Here is a 14,627-nt window from a genome sequence, read left to right as displayed (position 1 = left end):
ATGTGGGAAGAGGTGAGCGATTCAGGACCATCATGGTCCTCTTGTTTATGGGATGTTTTCATGTCCTGGCAGGTGACCGGGAGATATACTAAAAATACGGGAGAAAAAGTCTCCCTGCGGGAGATATGGCATGTATGGAGGGAGGTACATTATGTACTGTTACACTATGGAGGGTGGTACATTATTATACACTTGTTTTAGCTTGGAGGGTTGTATGTTATGCAATGTTTCACCATGGAGGAAGATATGTAATGCATTAAATCTTTAAAATACACTATTAACATTTTAAATTGATTACCAGTTAATAGATTCCCAGACATTTTCAAATTACATACCTCTGTCAGTTGTGTAATATACATGGTTGCCATAATGATTATGTTGCCCCCGTACTCTGTAAGAGGACTTTGCGTTGGCTAGCAATATATTTTGTGAAAAATGTCCCTAACTGAGAGACATTGGCAAGTCTGTTACAATTTCTTACTATGTACATTATTCATATTTATACCATTGATGGAAGTAGGCCAGGAAAGGAGGAACTTTGTACAATACACATACTATACCATTGTTTAGAGTAGAGTCTTTGGATAAAAGTATAAAAATATCTCATATTTCATGTTTCAGATGACATATTTCAAAACATGTGTGACGTCCTGCACCAGAAATTTAACAACAGTGAACCACCTGGACCAGAGCAGACATATGAGAAGGGTCAGGCTTGTGCCGCATTCTATGAGAAAGATGGACAGTGGCATCGAGCTACAGTGCTTGAAATTGAACCAACTAAAGTTAAGGTAAACAGACATGTATCTGTTTAATTGTTTAAAACTATGTAACTATGAAACATTCATAGTCCAGAAATGAAAAGACACAAAATTTACATGCTGTAAGTACTTGAGGATCATGGGTTGGTGGAGGGATTCATTAAGAGAACCTTAAGGTTTTTATCTCCAAAGGCTTGATGTTGAAAGATAATACTGTTTTACAGCTTTATAACTTCTACTAAAAGTTTTTCTAAAACCTTTTTTATTAGCTCACCTGTCACAAAGTGACAAGGTGAGCTTTTGTGATCGTGCGGTGTCCGTCGTCCGTCCGTGCGTCCGTCCGTCCGTCCGTAAACTTTTGCTTGTGACCACTCTAGAGGTCACATTTTTCATGGGATCTTTATGAAAGTTGGTCAGAATGTTCATCTTGATGATATCTAGGTCAAGTTCGAAACTGGGTCACGTGCCATCAAAAACTAGGTCAGTAGGTCTAAAAATAGAAAAACCTTGTGACCTCTCTAGAGGCCATATATTTCACAAGATCGTCATGAAAATTGGTCAGAATGTTCACCTTGATGATATCTAGGTCAAGTTTGAAACTGGGTCACGTTCCATCAAAAACTAGGTCAGTAGGTCTAAAAATAGAAAAACCTTGTGACCTCTCTAGAGGCCATATATTTCACAAGATCTTCATGAAAATTGGTCAGAATGTTCACCTTGATGATATCTAGGTCAAGTTCGAAACTGGGTCACGTTCCATCAAAAACTAGGTCAGTAGGTCAAATAATAGAAAAACCTTGTGACCTCTCTAAAGGCCATATTTTTCATGGTAACTGTATGAAAGTTGGTCAGAATGTTCATCTTGATGATATCTAGGTCAAGATCGAAACTGGGTCACGTGCGGTCAAAAACTAGGTCAGTAGGGCTAAAAATAGAAAAACCTTGTGACCTCTCTAGAGGCATATATTTCATGAGATCTTCATGAAAATTGGTCAGAATGTTCATCTTGATGATATCTAGGTCAAGTTTGAAAGTGGGTCACGTGCCATCAAAAACTAGGTCAGTAGGTCAAATAATAGAAAAACCTCGTGACCTCTCTAGAGGCCATATTTTTCATGGGATCTGTATGAAAGTTGGTCAGAATGTTCATCTTGATGATATCTAGGTCAAGTTCCAAAGTGGGTCACGTGCCATCAAAAACTAGGTCAGTAGGTCAAATAATAGAAAAACCTTGTGACCTCTCTAAAGGCCATATTTTTCATGGGATCTGTATGAAAATTGGTCTGAATGTTCATCTTGATGATATCTAGGTCAAGTTCGAAACAGGGTCATGTGCGGTCAAAAACTAGGTCAGTAGGTCTAAAAATAGAAAAACCTTGTGACCTCTCTAGAGGCCATACTTGTGAATGGATCTCCATAAAAATTGGTCAGAATGTTCACCTTGATGATATCTAGGTCAGGTTTGAAACTGGGTCATGTGCCTTAAAAAACTAGGTCAGTAGGTCAAATAATAAAACCTTGTGACCTATCTAGAGGCCATACTTTTCATGGGATCTGTATGAAAGTTGGTCTGAATGTTCATCTTGATGATATCTAAGTCAAGTTTGAAACTGGGTCAACTGCTATCAAAAACTAGGTCAGTAGGTCTAAAATTATTAAAATCTTTTGACCTCTCTAGAGGCCATATTTTTCAATGGATCTTCATGAAAATTGATCTGAATATTCACCTTGATGATATCTAGGTCAGTTTCGAAACTGGGTCACGTGCGGTCAAAAACTAGGCCAGTAGGTATAAAAATAGAAAAACCTTGTGACCTCTCTAGAGGCCATATTTTTCATGAGATCTTCATGAAAATTAGTGAGAATGTTCACCTTGATGATATCTATGTAAGGTTCAAAACAGGGTCACGTACCTTCGAAAACTAGGTCAATAGGTCAAATAATAGAAAAACCTTGTGACCTCTCTAGAGACCATATTTTTCAATGGATCTTCATGAAAATTGGTCAGAATTTTTATCTTGATAATATCTAGGTCAAGTTCAAAACTGGGTCACATGAGCTCAAAAACTAGGTCACTATGTCTAATAATAGAAAAAACGACGTCATACTCAAAACTGGGTCATGTGGGAAGAGGTGAGCGATTCAGGACCATCATGGTCCTCTTGTTCGAATTGTTCTTACTATTTGTTAAAATAAAGTGGTGCAGCTTAAGGACATTTTTTTAGCTCACCAGTCACAAAGGGACAAGGTGAGCTTTTTTGATCGTGTGGCGTCTGTCATCCGTCCGTAAACTTTTGCTTGTGACCACTCTAGAGGTCACATTTTTCATGGGATCTTTATGAAAGTTGGTGAGAATGTTTATCTTGATGATATCTAGGTCAAGTTCAAAACTGGGTCACGTGGGGTCAAAAACTAGGTCAGTAGGTCTAAAAATAGAAAAACCTTGTGACCTCCCTAGAGGCCATATTTTTCAGTGGATCTTCATAAAAATTGGTCTGAATGTTTACCTTGATGATATCTAGGTCAAGTTCGAAACTGGGTCACGTGGGGTCAAAAACTAGGTCAGCAGGTCTAAAAATAGAAAAACCTTGTGACCTCTCTAGAGGCCATATTTTTCATGAGATCTTCATGAAAATTGGTGAGAATGTTCACCTTGATGATATCTAGGTCAAGTTAAAAACTGGGTCACGTCCGTTAAAAAACTAGGTCAGCAGGTCTAAAAATAGAAAAACCTTGTGACCTCTAAAGGCCATATTTTTCATGAGATTTTCATGAAAATTGGTGAGAATGTTCACCTTGATGTTATCTAGATCAAGTTCAAAACTGGGTCACGTACCTTCAAAAACTAGGTCAAATAATAGAAAAACCTTGTGACCTCTCTAGAGGCCATATTTTGCAATGGATCTTCATGAAAATTGGTCAGAATTTTTATCTTTATGATGTCTAGGTCAAGTTCAAAACTGGGTCACATGAGCTCAAAAACTAGGTCACTTTGTCAAATAATAGAAAAAGCGACATCATGCTCAAAACTAGGTCAATGGGGACAGGTGAGTGATTCAGGACCATCATGGTCCTCTTGTTTAAATACTGGTACTGATGATAAACCCAGACAGAAAATGAGGTTTTTTTACCAGTAACTTATTTATTTCTGCAAATTGTAATCAATGGTTGGTATCAAAATAAAGCTTAACATTTGCTGAAAACTTTACATAATTTAAATCTATATTTAGTAAGCAAACTCACATGAAGTGAGGCCCTGAAAGGGGTATGTAAAATGGGAACTGTACGAACATTGACTGATGATAAATTCGACCACTTTGTCATTTACAAAATTTTCTCCATAGTATTATATTGAAACTTTCCCAAAAATGATGCAACAGTCTTTCCAGATCAAGTAATGAAAAGTGACCCAATGTCAGGCCTTCATGTGTTGACAGCATGTGCAAAAACATCCTCTTCCCCAGTAATTGTGGATAAATATCTTTTAAACAGATAAATGTATGTCATTTATTTATACAGAATATTTACTAATTTTGTTTTTATTTACACCAGTTGGTGTTGTAAGTGAGTGCTATAAGACGAGGTGTTCAGTTATATAAATAACCAATTGAAATCGAATAATTCAAAGGTGATCGACTTTATCATCTGTCCGAGTTTATCATCAGTACCAGTAACTCTGTGTCACTTTTAAAAGTGGCAATGTTATTACTAGAAAATTTGGAGTAAAGAAGAAACTGACATTTATGGCAGATGCTTATGTTAATTTCAGATACATTTCATTGACTATGGTAACAGTGAGTGGGTGGGGTATGAAGATCTCCGTGCTGATATTGAAGAATTTACTGATATTCCCCAGCAGACATTTTTATGCACACTACATGATGTGAGACCAGTAAGTAAATAGTACTAAATTGTAGGATACTCAGTTGTTTAAGGTGTTTGTCTCCAATTTTAAAGTTGGTCGTTATGCTACTTTCTTGTATAAAACCTTATTTTGAACTGTGGGATTTAAGATGGGACTTTGCAGTTTCTGATTTTTGAGAGGTCAATTTAGTTTAATGGTAATTTTTTGAAGTAAGAGTCTTTATATTTTCAATAAGTGTAAGTGGTATGGGGTTTCTATGGCAAAATAATGTAAGAGATTAACACTGAATCGCTGTCATCTAAATGGTGGTTTTACCAGACAGCAAATTGAGGAAGTCCTCCAGCTCGATTGGAGTTGTTTCCAGTGAACTGGGCTCTCAAGCTGGATGCAGGCCAGGATCCAGGGCCAGTCCCAGTTGGGCAGGTGCCTCCCAGATGGCCGAGAAGTGACCTATACTCATCAAAGTTGCAACCAATTATTTTGGCAAAGGAATCATATTTTCTCAAAATTCAGACCCAGAAATGCACCTAAGGCCACCATTTCATTTCTACATTTCAAAGTTTTCCAGGGAGAGCCCCCACCTCACCACCATAAAAGAAGGATAATACCCCCTCCTGTTCCTCCAAATTCAGACCAAAACAGGACCAGAGGTCACCTTTTCATTACTTTTTTTTTTTAAATGTCCCATCTGGTTAGGAATTGTTTCAAGTGGTCTGGCTGTCCAGCTGGGTGGATGTTGTACCCAGTGGTGTGGACACTAGTGTACAGGAGTTGCACCCAATGGTATAGGTTCTCCAGTTTGTGGGAGTTTTATCCCATGGTGTGGGTGGTCCAGCTGGTTGGGAGTTGTACCCAGAGATCTTACTTTCCAGCTGGATGGGAGTTGTACCCAGATATCTTATTTTCCAGCTGGTTGGGAGTTGTACCCAGAGATCTTACTTTCCAGCTGTTTGGGAGTTGTACCCAGAGATCTTATTTTCCAGCTGGTTGGGAGTTGTACCCAGAGATCTTACTTTCCAGCTGGTTGGGAGTTGTACCCAGAGATGAGATCTTACTTTCCAGCTGGATGGGAGTTGTACCCAGAGATGAGATCTTACTTTCCAGCTGGATGGGAGTTGTACCCAGAGATCGTACTTTCCAGCTGGTTGGGAGTTGTACCCAGAGATCTTACTTTCCAGCTGGATGGAAGTTGTAATAAGTAGTCTTGTGCCATATTTGTATGGGTCTTCCTCCCCTAACTCGACTCTGAAGTCACCATAAGATCCTATATAAGCAGTAAACAAGAAGACATACATAAAGTCAGTGTCCCTAAGCTACTTTGTTACTTTCAGCTGACAGAGAATGGTAAATGGGACCTGAACACACTGGAGATGATTCACAAAGATCTAGTGAACAAGTACTGTATTATAACTGTGATGGTAAGTAAAACTGTACTAGTGGCTTCAGTGGTAGCAAAACTTGGGAGAAATTTAGGCCACTGATATTAATCACTTGCTCTTCACTTGTTAGGTTCAAGGCTCAATTCTGGCATTGAAGTCTTACATATTAAACCCATCCAACTAGCTTGTGTCATGGAGAAGTTTTTGTCTTGGTTGTGCTAATCCTCAAAATTTAATCCAAAGAAATAAAGAAAATTTAGATTTATTATATTTAAAACATTTAAAGTTCATGAATTCATGTCTGCATGAAGTAGCACATAGTGACAAGGTGAGCTTTTGTGATCACGCAGCGTCCGTCCGTCCGTGTGTAAACTTTTCCTTGTGACATCTCTAGAGGTCACATTTTTTGTGGGATCTTTATGAAAATTGGTCAGAATGTTCATCTTGATGATATATAGGTCAAGTTCGAAACTGGGTCACGTGCCGTCAAAAACTAGGTCAGAAGGTCTAAAAATAGAAAAACCTTGTGACCTCTCTAGAGGCCATATTTTTCATGAGATCTTCATGAATATTGGTCAGAATGTTCACCTTGATGATATCTAGGTCAAGTTCGAAACTGGGTCGCGTGGGGTCAAAAACTAGGTCATTAGGTCTAAAAATAGAAAAACCTTGTGACCTTTCTAGAGGCCATATTTTTCAATTGATCTTCATGAAAATTGGTCAGAATGTTCACCTTGATGATATCTAGGTCAAGTTCGAAACTGGGTCACGTGGGGTTAAAAACTAGGTCAGTAGGTCTAAAAATAGAAAAACCTTGTGACCTCTCTAGAGGCCATATTTTTCATGAGATCTTCATGAATATTGGTAAGAATGTTCACCTTGATGATATCTAGGTCAAGTTGGAAACTGGGTCATGTGGGGTCAAAAACTAGGTCAGAAGGTCTAAAAATAGAAAAACCTTGTGACCTCTCTAGAGGCCATATCTCTCAATGGATCTTCATGAAAATTGGTCAGAATGTTCACCTTGATGATATCTAGGTCGAGTTCGAAACTGGGTCACGTGCGTTCAAAAACTAGGTCAGTAGGTCTAAAAATAAAAAAACCTTGTGTCCTCTCTAGAGGCCATATTTTTCAATGGATCTTAATGAAAATTGGTCAGAATGTTCACCTTGATGATATCTAGTTCAAGTTCGAAACTGGGTCATGTGGGGTTGAAAACTAGGTCAGTAGATCTAAAAATAGAAAAACCTTGTGACCTCTCTAGAGGCCATATTTTTCATGTGATCTTCAAGTTTAAAAGTGGGTCACGTGCCTTCAAAAACTAGGTCATTAGGTCAAATAATAGAAAAACCTTGTGACCTCTCTAGAGGCCATATTTTTCAATGGATCTTCATGAAAATTGGTCAGAATTTTTTATCTTGATGATATCTAGGTCACATGTGCCCAAAAACTAGGTCACTATGTCAAATACTAGAAAGAATGACGTCATAATCAGTTCAACACTGGGTCATGTGGTGAGCGATTCAGGACCATCATGGTCCTCTTGTTTTTTGCAGAAACCACAAAATGCCAACAAATTCAAATTATTTCACTTTCACAGAAGATAAATCCGAATGCATCTGTAAAAGGTCAAATGCTTTTAATTGTTACTTAGCTCTGTCTGCCTTTGACTTGATCTTTATAAAAGTCACTTCGTATATTACAGGAGAAGAATGGATATGAGCATGAACATATGACAGTGAATATAGAGGTGAATGGTAAAGACTATGGAACACATCTTGTACATTATGGTATGGCACAGCGTGGAGACTATATCACAGACCAGGAGATGCAGAGTGCTCAGATAGAACATATTTTACAGGTTATTTATTTAAATGGCCAATTTGGAATCTATAATACAGTGTGATCTCAGCAGATAACTTTTGCTTGAAAGACTGAATTGTGTTTGTTGTGCAGGGTAATATACCAAGGAACTGAGTCTAGGGAAAATACTTGTCTTTAAAGAGGGTAATTTACTAAGGACCTAAGTTGGCTATGTGGTGGGACTATTTGTCATTGGAAAGGTTTATTTTGCCAAGGACTTGTGTATAGGGAATGGGAATTTTTCTTTGGAGACGTTAATCTACTGAAGACCTGAGCCTTGGAGAAATTTTTGTCTTTGTAGAACTTAATTTAGCAAGGACATGAGCCTAGGGAAAATATTTGTCTTTGGTGAATTATTTTACCAAGGTAATGAGCCTGGGGGAAAGTACAGGTCTTTATAGATGTATTTTGCTCTGGGATAGTGTTCAGAGAGATTAAGCTGTGTGATTGACCCAGGAATGCAGCCTTTTGCGTAAAATATAGTTTATTTAGGCTAAGCAGTAACCATGAATATAAAGATTTGTCCTTATTTGCATGCATAATTGGTTCATTATCTCAGTAAGTGTGGTAAGGTTATTTCAATGAAATAGGATAAAGTAAGGTGCAGCTGTGGTCAGCTGACCCATTTCATGGTAAATGAAATTGTTGTAGTATTCTTGACTTTTTGCCATTGTTGTTTTTATTGTTAATTTCAGAATAAAAATCCATTCAAGATGATGACATCACCTGAACTTGAAGAGATGTTGTCAGTGCTGGTTACACATGTAGAACTGCCAGATATTGTAAGTATGCATGTAGAATTGTACATGCACCAATAAAACTGCAAAATAAATCTTGTAAATATGCATAAATTGCCAACAACTCTTGTAAGTACATGTAGAATTGCCAACAAATATTGTAATTTACATGTAGAATTGCCAACAAATCTTGTAAGTACATGTAGAATTGCCAACAAATCTTGTAAGTACATGTAAAATTGCCAACAAATCTTGTAATTTACATGTAGAATTGCCAACAAATCTTGTAAGTACATGTAGAATTGCCAACAAATCTTGTAATTTACATGTAGAATTGCCATCAAATCTTGTAAGTACATGTAGAATTGCCAACAAATCTTGTAAATTACATGTAGAATTGCCAACAAATCTTGTAAGTAAATGTAAAATTGCCAACAAATCTTGTAAGTACACGTAGAATTGCTAACAAATCTTGTCAATACATGTCAGATTGCCAACAACTCTTGTAAGTACATGTAGAATTGCCAGCAAATATTATAAATACTTGTTCAATGGCCAACAAATATTGTAATTTACATGTAGAATTGACAACAGATCTTATAAGTACACGTGGAATTGCCAACAAATCTTGTAAATACATGTCAGATTGCCAACAACTCTTGTAAGTACATGAAGAATTGCCAACAAATGTTATAAATACTTGTTCAATGGCCAACAAATATTGTAATTTACATGTAGAATTGACAACAGATCTTATAAGTACACGTGGAATAGCCAACAAATTTTGTAAATACATGTCAGATTGCCAGCAAATCTTGTAAGTACAAGTAGAATTGGCAACAAATATTACAAGTACATGTTCAATTCAACGTATATTGTAATTTACATGTAGAATTGACAACAGATCGTTTAAGTACACATGGAATAGCCAACAAATTTTGTAAATACATGTAGATATGCCAACAGATCCTGTAATTACCCACATAGAATGGCTAAATACAGTAAGTACACCTTGGGAGAACAAGTCGTAGATCTACTGGTACATAGTTCAGGAAAACTTGTTAGGTTATCTGACATATAATACCAGTATCAGACAAGAAAATTTGGCTAGCATAAGCACTGTAATGATTGTATTACATTATTAACCTCAAAAGAATATGGTTGCAAGGTAGGCAATGACAACAGTAAGGATATACTTTTCTTGCTTGTGTATGTCAAACTCACTGCAGTTGGATTACAGAAGGTTTTTGGTTGTACCCAGATGCCGCCCATGACTGAAAAGACATTTATAGAGGCACCTGCAGTCTTCCTTCACCAGTAATAGCTGGAAAATCGCCACACGACAAAAACTTGTTTGTGTAATTTTATACCCAACAAAAACAAAAAAATTCATCCTTGAACATTGTCATTAAATATAATGTAAGTAATAGACTGTGTTATTTAAAGGTTTACATACAGCCAAGTAAAGTAGGTGTAACAGATGAAATGGATATTAACGATCCTCACATGAAAAAAGTTATCAAAAGGAACAAACAGCTGGAGAAGTTGGAGAAACTGTCATCAGATCTTTACCATGCAGCTCCCACCTTACCAGCTATACCGGTACCTCACATAGGTAATTTTTGAGATTTTCTTTCTAGGACTTCTTGCTGTAAGTGGCTAGTAGATTGAGGTAAAAAGAATGAAAGGATCTGGCTAATATAGCTGCATAATTAAGGTAACTTCTGATAAAGGTTTTTCTGTATTCACAGGGGCCTCCATGGCAGAGTGGTTAAGGTCCCTGACTAAATCACCCCTCATGGATGCAGATTCAAAATCTCCCTTGAGTGTAGTGTTCTTAATGTGAGGAAGGGATATAGCTGGCTTACCGAAGTTTGTGGTTCTACCCAGCCATGATGTAGTATTGCCTGGAGGGGCACCTAGGGTCATCCGCTACCATTAAAAGCTTCAAAAGTCACTATACAAATTGTGTTGGTGTAACAATTAACCCAACAAAAAAAAATTCTGTATTTACATGTGAAGTAATGTACATGTATGAATTGTCCAGCATAGAGGAAAAAACTTGGAACTTTGGACAATAATATATACCGTCATCCTACGAATATAAGACGCACATTTTTTACCGAGATTCTGGTCTGGAAGGACCGGTGCGTCCTATATATGGGGATAGAAAAAGACGAAACATTTCCCTCGACTCAAAATTAAGAAAATCGATCTTTGTTTACAACGCATACCTTTATATTGAAGAGAATTCAAGGAAGTAAATAGCAATGACTCCGGTATAGCTAATAGCCGGTATTGGGACCCGGCCTCTTAAATTACTTTTGTATAAAATGGAAAATTAAGAGCTCACGTAAAATCTTAAGATAAATAAATGCTGTTTTTCATTAAAATATATTTTACAACGCCTTTCTGTAACTGATCATTAAGTTTTTAGCTTCACTATTCGGAGAATAGGGAGGCTATTCTGCTCGCCCCAGCGTCGGCATGACCTTTCTTGGTTAAAGTTTTTCGACAACCTTTGTTTTTCTGTCATAGGTTATTCGCTGGTCGTGTTAGAATATTGCTTATATCTTACTGTAACTTCACATAAACATTGTCCAGTATACAAACAAAAGTAGGTGTAGGGGCTGAGCCCATTATACCCTAGGTCAAGGTCACCAGATGTTATACTTGGGTTATTTTTAAGGTTAAAGTTTTTTGGCAACCTTTGTTTTTCTGTTATATCTTTGTTACTGTTGCTTATATCTTACTGTAGCTTCACGTAAACATTGTCCAGTTATTTTTAAGGTTAAAGTTTTTTGGCAACCTTTGTTTTTCTGTCATATCTTTGTTACTTAAGAAATAATAAGTTCCCAAACGTGGTTTATTGTAGAATAACCCGACTTTTGAGTTCTTATGCGTAAGAATATATCATGAAGGCCATAGGCCTAAAAACGAAAAACTCTGGTTATTCTACGATAAATCACACTTGGGAACTTATTATTTCGATTCTAACACGGCATACTAGTATCAAAGTGTTAAAAAAAAGTAGTAACTACTTTTTATGACTGCTACGCACCTGGATCGCATGACGTCATTGCACGCGAGTGGTATATTGCAGAATAACCCGAGATGGATTTTGCTCTACATGTATATAGGTTATTCGCTGGTCGTATTAGAATATTGCTTATATCTTACTGTTAGTTCACATAAACATTGTCCAGCTTACAAACAAAGTATGTGCAGGGGCTGGGCCCATTATACCCAAGCTCAAGGTCACAAAGTTGTTATACTTGGAATTATTTTCATGTTAAATTTTTTCTAAAGCTTCGTTTATAGACATATCTTTGGTACTTTAAAAGATAATGACTTGAAATTAAGAACACTTCTTTATAATCATCATCTGCATGACTGTGTGGTTACAAACCCCATAACTCTAATTGTATTTTTGACAGAATTATGCCCCTTTTGTACTTGAAGTTTTTTTGCAATCTTCGCTTTCTGGATATAACTTAATGCAATATAAGATAAAGACTTGAAACTTAAAATGTATCTTTATCATCATCTGCATGTGTGGTATCAATCCCCATAACTCTGATTTGTATTTTTGACCAGATTATGCCCCTTTCATACTTAATTTTTTTAACAAACTTCGTTTTCTGGACATAACTTTGGTACTAAATATAGTGTTGTATCTAGACTTGAAAAGGGGCTGGGTGCTGAAGAATGAGGGCCTGTGTTAGGGGGGTCCGGGGAAAATTTTGAAATTGAGCATGCGATTTCCTGCATTTTGGGCTATTTTTACACCATCTTTCAATAGCAATTGTATCAGTTATATACCCATAGTTTTGGAGAAAATACATTCTTTTGCTCACAATTGCAGATGTCAAACTGATCTTTGACAACAAGTTCCATCACAATTCATGACATTTGTTCAAGTGGTAGTCTACACAGCTCACTACCATCGTAATGATTAAACATATTTCCTGGCAATTTAGTACCAGTACTTACCAACTACCATAGCTTCCTGGAAATTACAGTACTTTTCTAGTTACTCTAGTTTACTGTAATGATCATTTAAAAAAAACAAATCAACAGTTTAGAACACTTTTATTATGTACAACCTTACACATAATTGGCTTTTCTCTAATTTCTTGATACTAATGATATAAATAGATATATGATATCTAATGATATAAACAGGTAAGATATAGTCTCTAGTGTTACACAAAAGAAAACACTTTGTGCTTGGCTTTATCACTACCAATCTTGTGGGGTTTCAGGATTTTCCTGTTCTGTGGTACCGACATTTCCGTGACAGTGGTTTCTGTTGCAACCTCTGTGCCTGTATTGGTGCTGAAAATGAAAAGTAAAAATTAAATCAACAAGCAAATAAATTTCATTTCATTTAAAAAAGTATTTCTTTCATCTATAAAATTGGAAGCAGTATTTTACAACAACCTTCATCATTCTGTAGAACACTTCCATTGTGTTGGAAAAAAAATCATAAAACATTGTCAAACAAAACTTTAGATCTATAAAACTACAGAACAGTAGAGTCTATATTATGTTTTAAAGAAAAATCTGTGCATTCCAATTTGCAGTCCACTTGGAATTCATCGCGATCGTGAATAGAAAAATTCTATTACATATTTACCTTTGTGCAACACGGAAGAATGAAGTAAGAGATTGATTTGTTTTAGCTATTTTAGCTCTCTCATTTTGGAGTTGTATTTGTAAGTGTCCGTTTTTCAGACGGCATCTTGCCTTAATTTACGATGCGTTTTCGTCAAAATTTTGGAAAAAAAATAACAATTTCTGTGCTAATAATTAGTGCAAGAAATATTACATATAATTACCTGTATGATTCCAATTACGTTTTAGATCCACGCCGCAGTAATTCTGTCGTCAGTTATTTTCAAATCTTCTTTGCGATTAACAAGTTTTCTAACACAATAATTAATTAATATTGTAAACCGTAAAACGTCTTTAATCGTTTATCATTCACATTAATTAATCCATTTCATAATGTACTTGATTCACTCACTCGTGAAAACAAAACTTTTATCATACATAACAAATATTCAACTCGCCGCTACTTATGTATAATTATTGCTCTCCACTTTAAACATGTTTAACTTTTAAGAGTTTCGGGCGGCAGTTAGGGCAAGTGGGCGGGGCTTAAAAGGGCCTGGCGCTGCGCCAGGCTAAATAGCGCTAGATGAAACACTAAAATAAGATAATGACTTGAAACTCAAAATATATCTTTACCATTATCATCTGCATTCGTGGTAACAATCCGAATAACTATAATATGTGTTCTTAACAGAAATATGCCCCTTGGTGTATCTTCCTTTTAAAGTAGAGGTCTCTTATTGAGACATATTCATTTTACTGTCAAATACCCGAATAGTGGAGCACACTGTCTTACAGACAGCTCTTGTTAACAAAACCTGTGTAAAACTTTCCCGGAGTGTTTTCACACATTTTACAATAAAATACTAGTCTTAAAACATAATTTTGATTGTTGTCAATAATCCTCTTGTTCATCAAGAAATTCACGCCCGAGGCATTAATTATCTTACCACCTACTGTCACAATCTGCAAACAATTAACCGTTTAATCCTTCCCTTGAGGCAATTGTAAACATGTGCATGCGAGATTTCAGAATGATCCAATAACATCATAGTCGCAGGTCTGTAATGTTCAAAACAATTAAAATTACATCATTTTACCCCCACATGCCAGAGTGTACTTTCATTTTCGCTGGCGTCAGTATTCATGGAGTGATCAGAGGATGCGGCAGTTTAGTGCTTACACAGAGTTTCAAATGCTTTTCAATTTAAATACTTGCACAACATGCAAAAATTTAGCAAAGGCTGGCGAGTTTGTGTCAGAAACTATAGAGAATTTTGGACAAACATAAATTCGGATAAGTAAATTTTTTTTTAGATAAATTGTAATTCATACTACCCTAAGGATTGAAATTAATTAAAATGAGAAGAATTCTCTGTTTAAATACATGTAGTTTTAATCTAAA

The 14,627-nt window shown here is 36.3% G+C and overlaps 1 protein-coding gene across 2 annotated transcripts in view; it reads left to right on the top strand.

Annotated features, from left to right (window-relative positions):
* Positions 1–14,627, top strand: part of LOC123553019 (RING finger protein 17-like) — a 108,742-nt gene that overhangs the window by 82,257 nt on the left and 11,858 nt on the right. For both annotated transcript variants that reach the window (XM_053541765.1, XM_053541766.1), the window contains exons 32-37: positions 622–791; positions 4,531–4,653; positions 5,958–6,044; positions 7,711–7,866; positions 8,564–8,650; positions 10,052–10,220. In XM_053541765.1, coding sequence (XP_053397740.1) covers positions 622–791; positions 4,531–4,653; positions 5,958–6,044; positions 7,711–7,866; positions 8,564–8,650; positions 10,052–10,220 — 792 coding nt within the window. The remainder of the gene's footprint in view (positions 1–621; positions 792–4,530; positions 4,654–5,957; positions 6,045–7,710; positions 7,867–8,563; positions 8,651–10,051; positions 10,221–14,627) is intronic.

The sequence above is a fragment of the Mercenaria mercenaria genome, chromosome 4 (assembly GCF_021730395.1).
Source record: "Mercenaria mercenaria strain notata chromosome 4, MADL_Memer_1, whole genome shotgun sequence".
NCBI lineage: Eukaryota > Metazoa > Mollusca > Bivalvia > Venerida > Veneridae > Mercenaria > Mercenaria mercenaria.
Note: the sequence above shows the minus strand (reverse complement) of the source record. Positions and strands in the feature narration are given on the sequence as shown.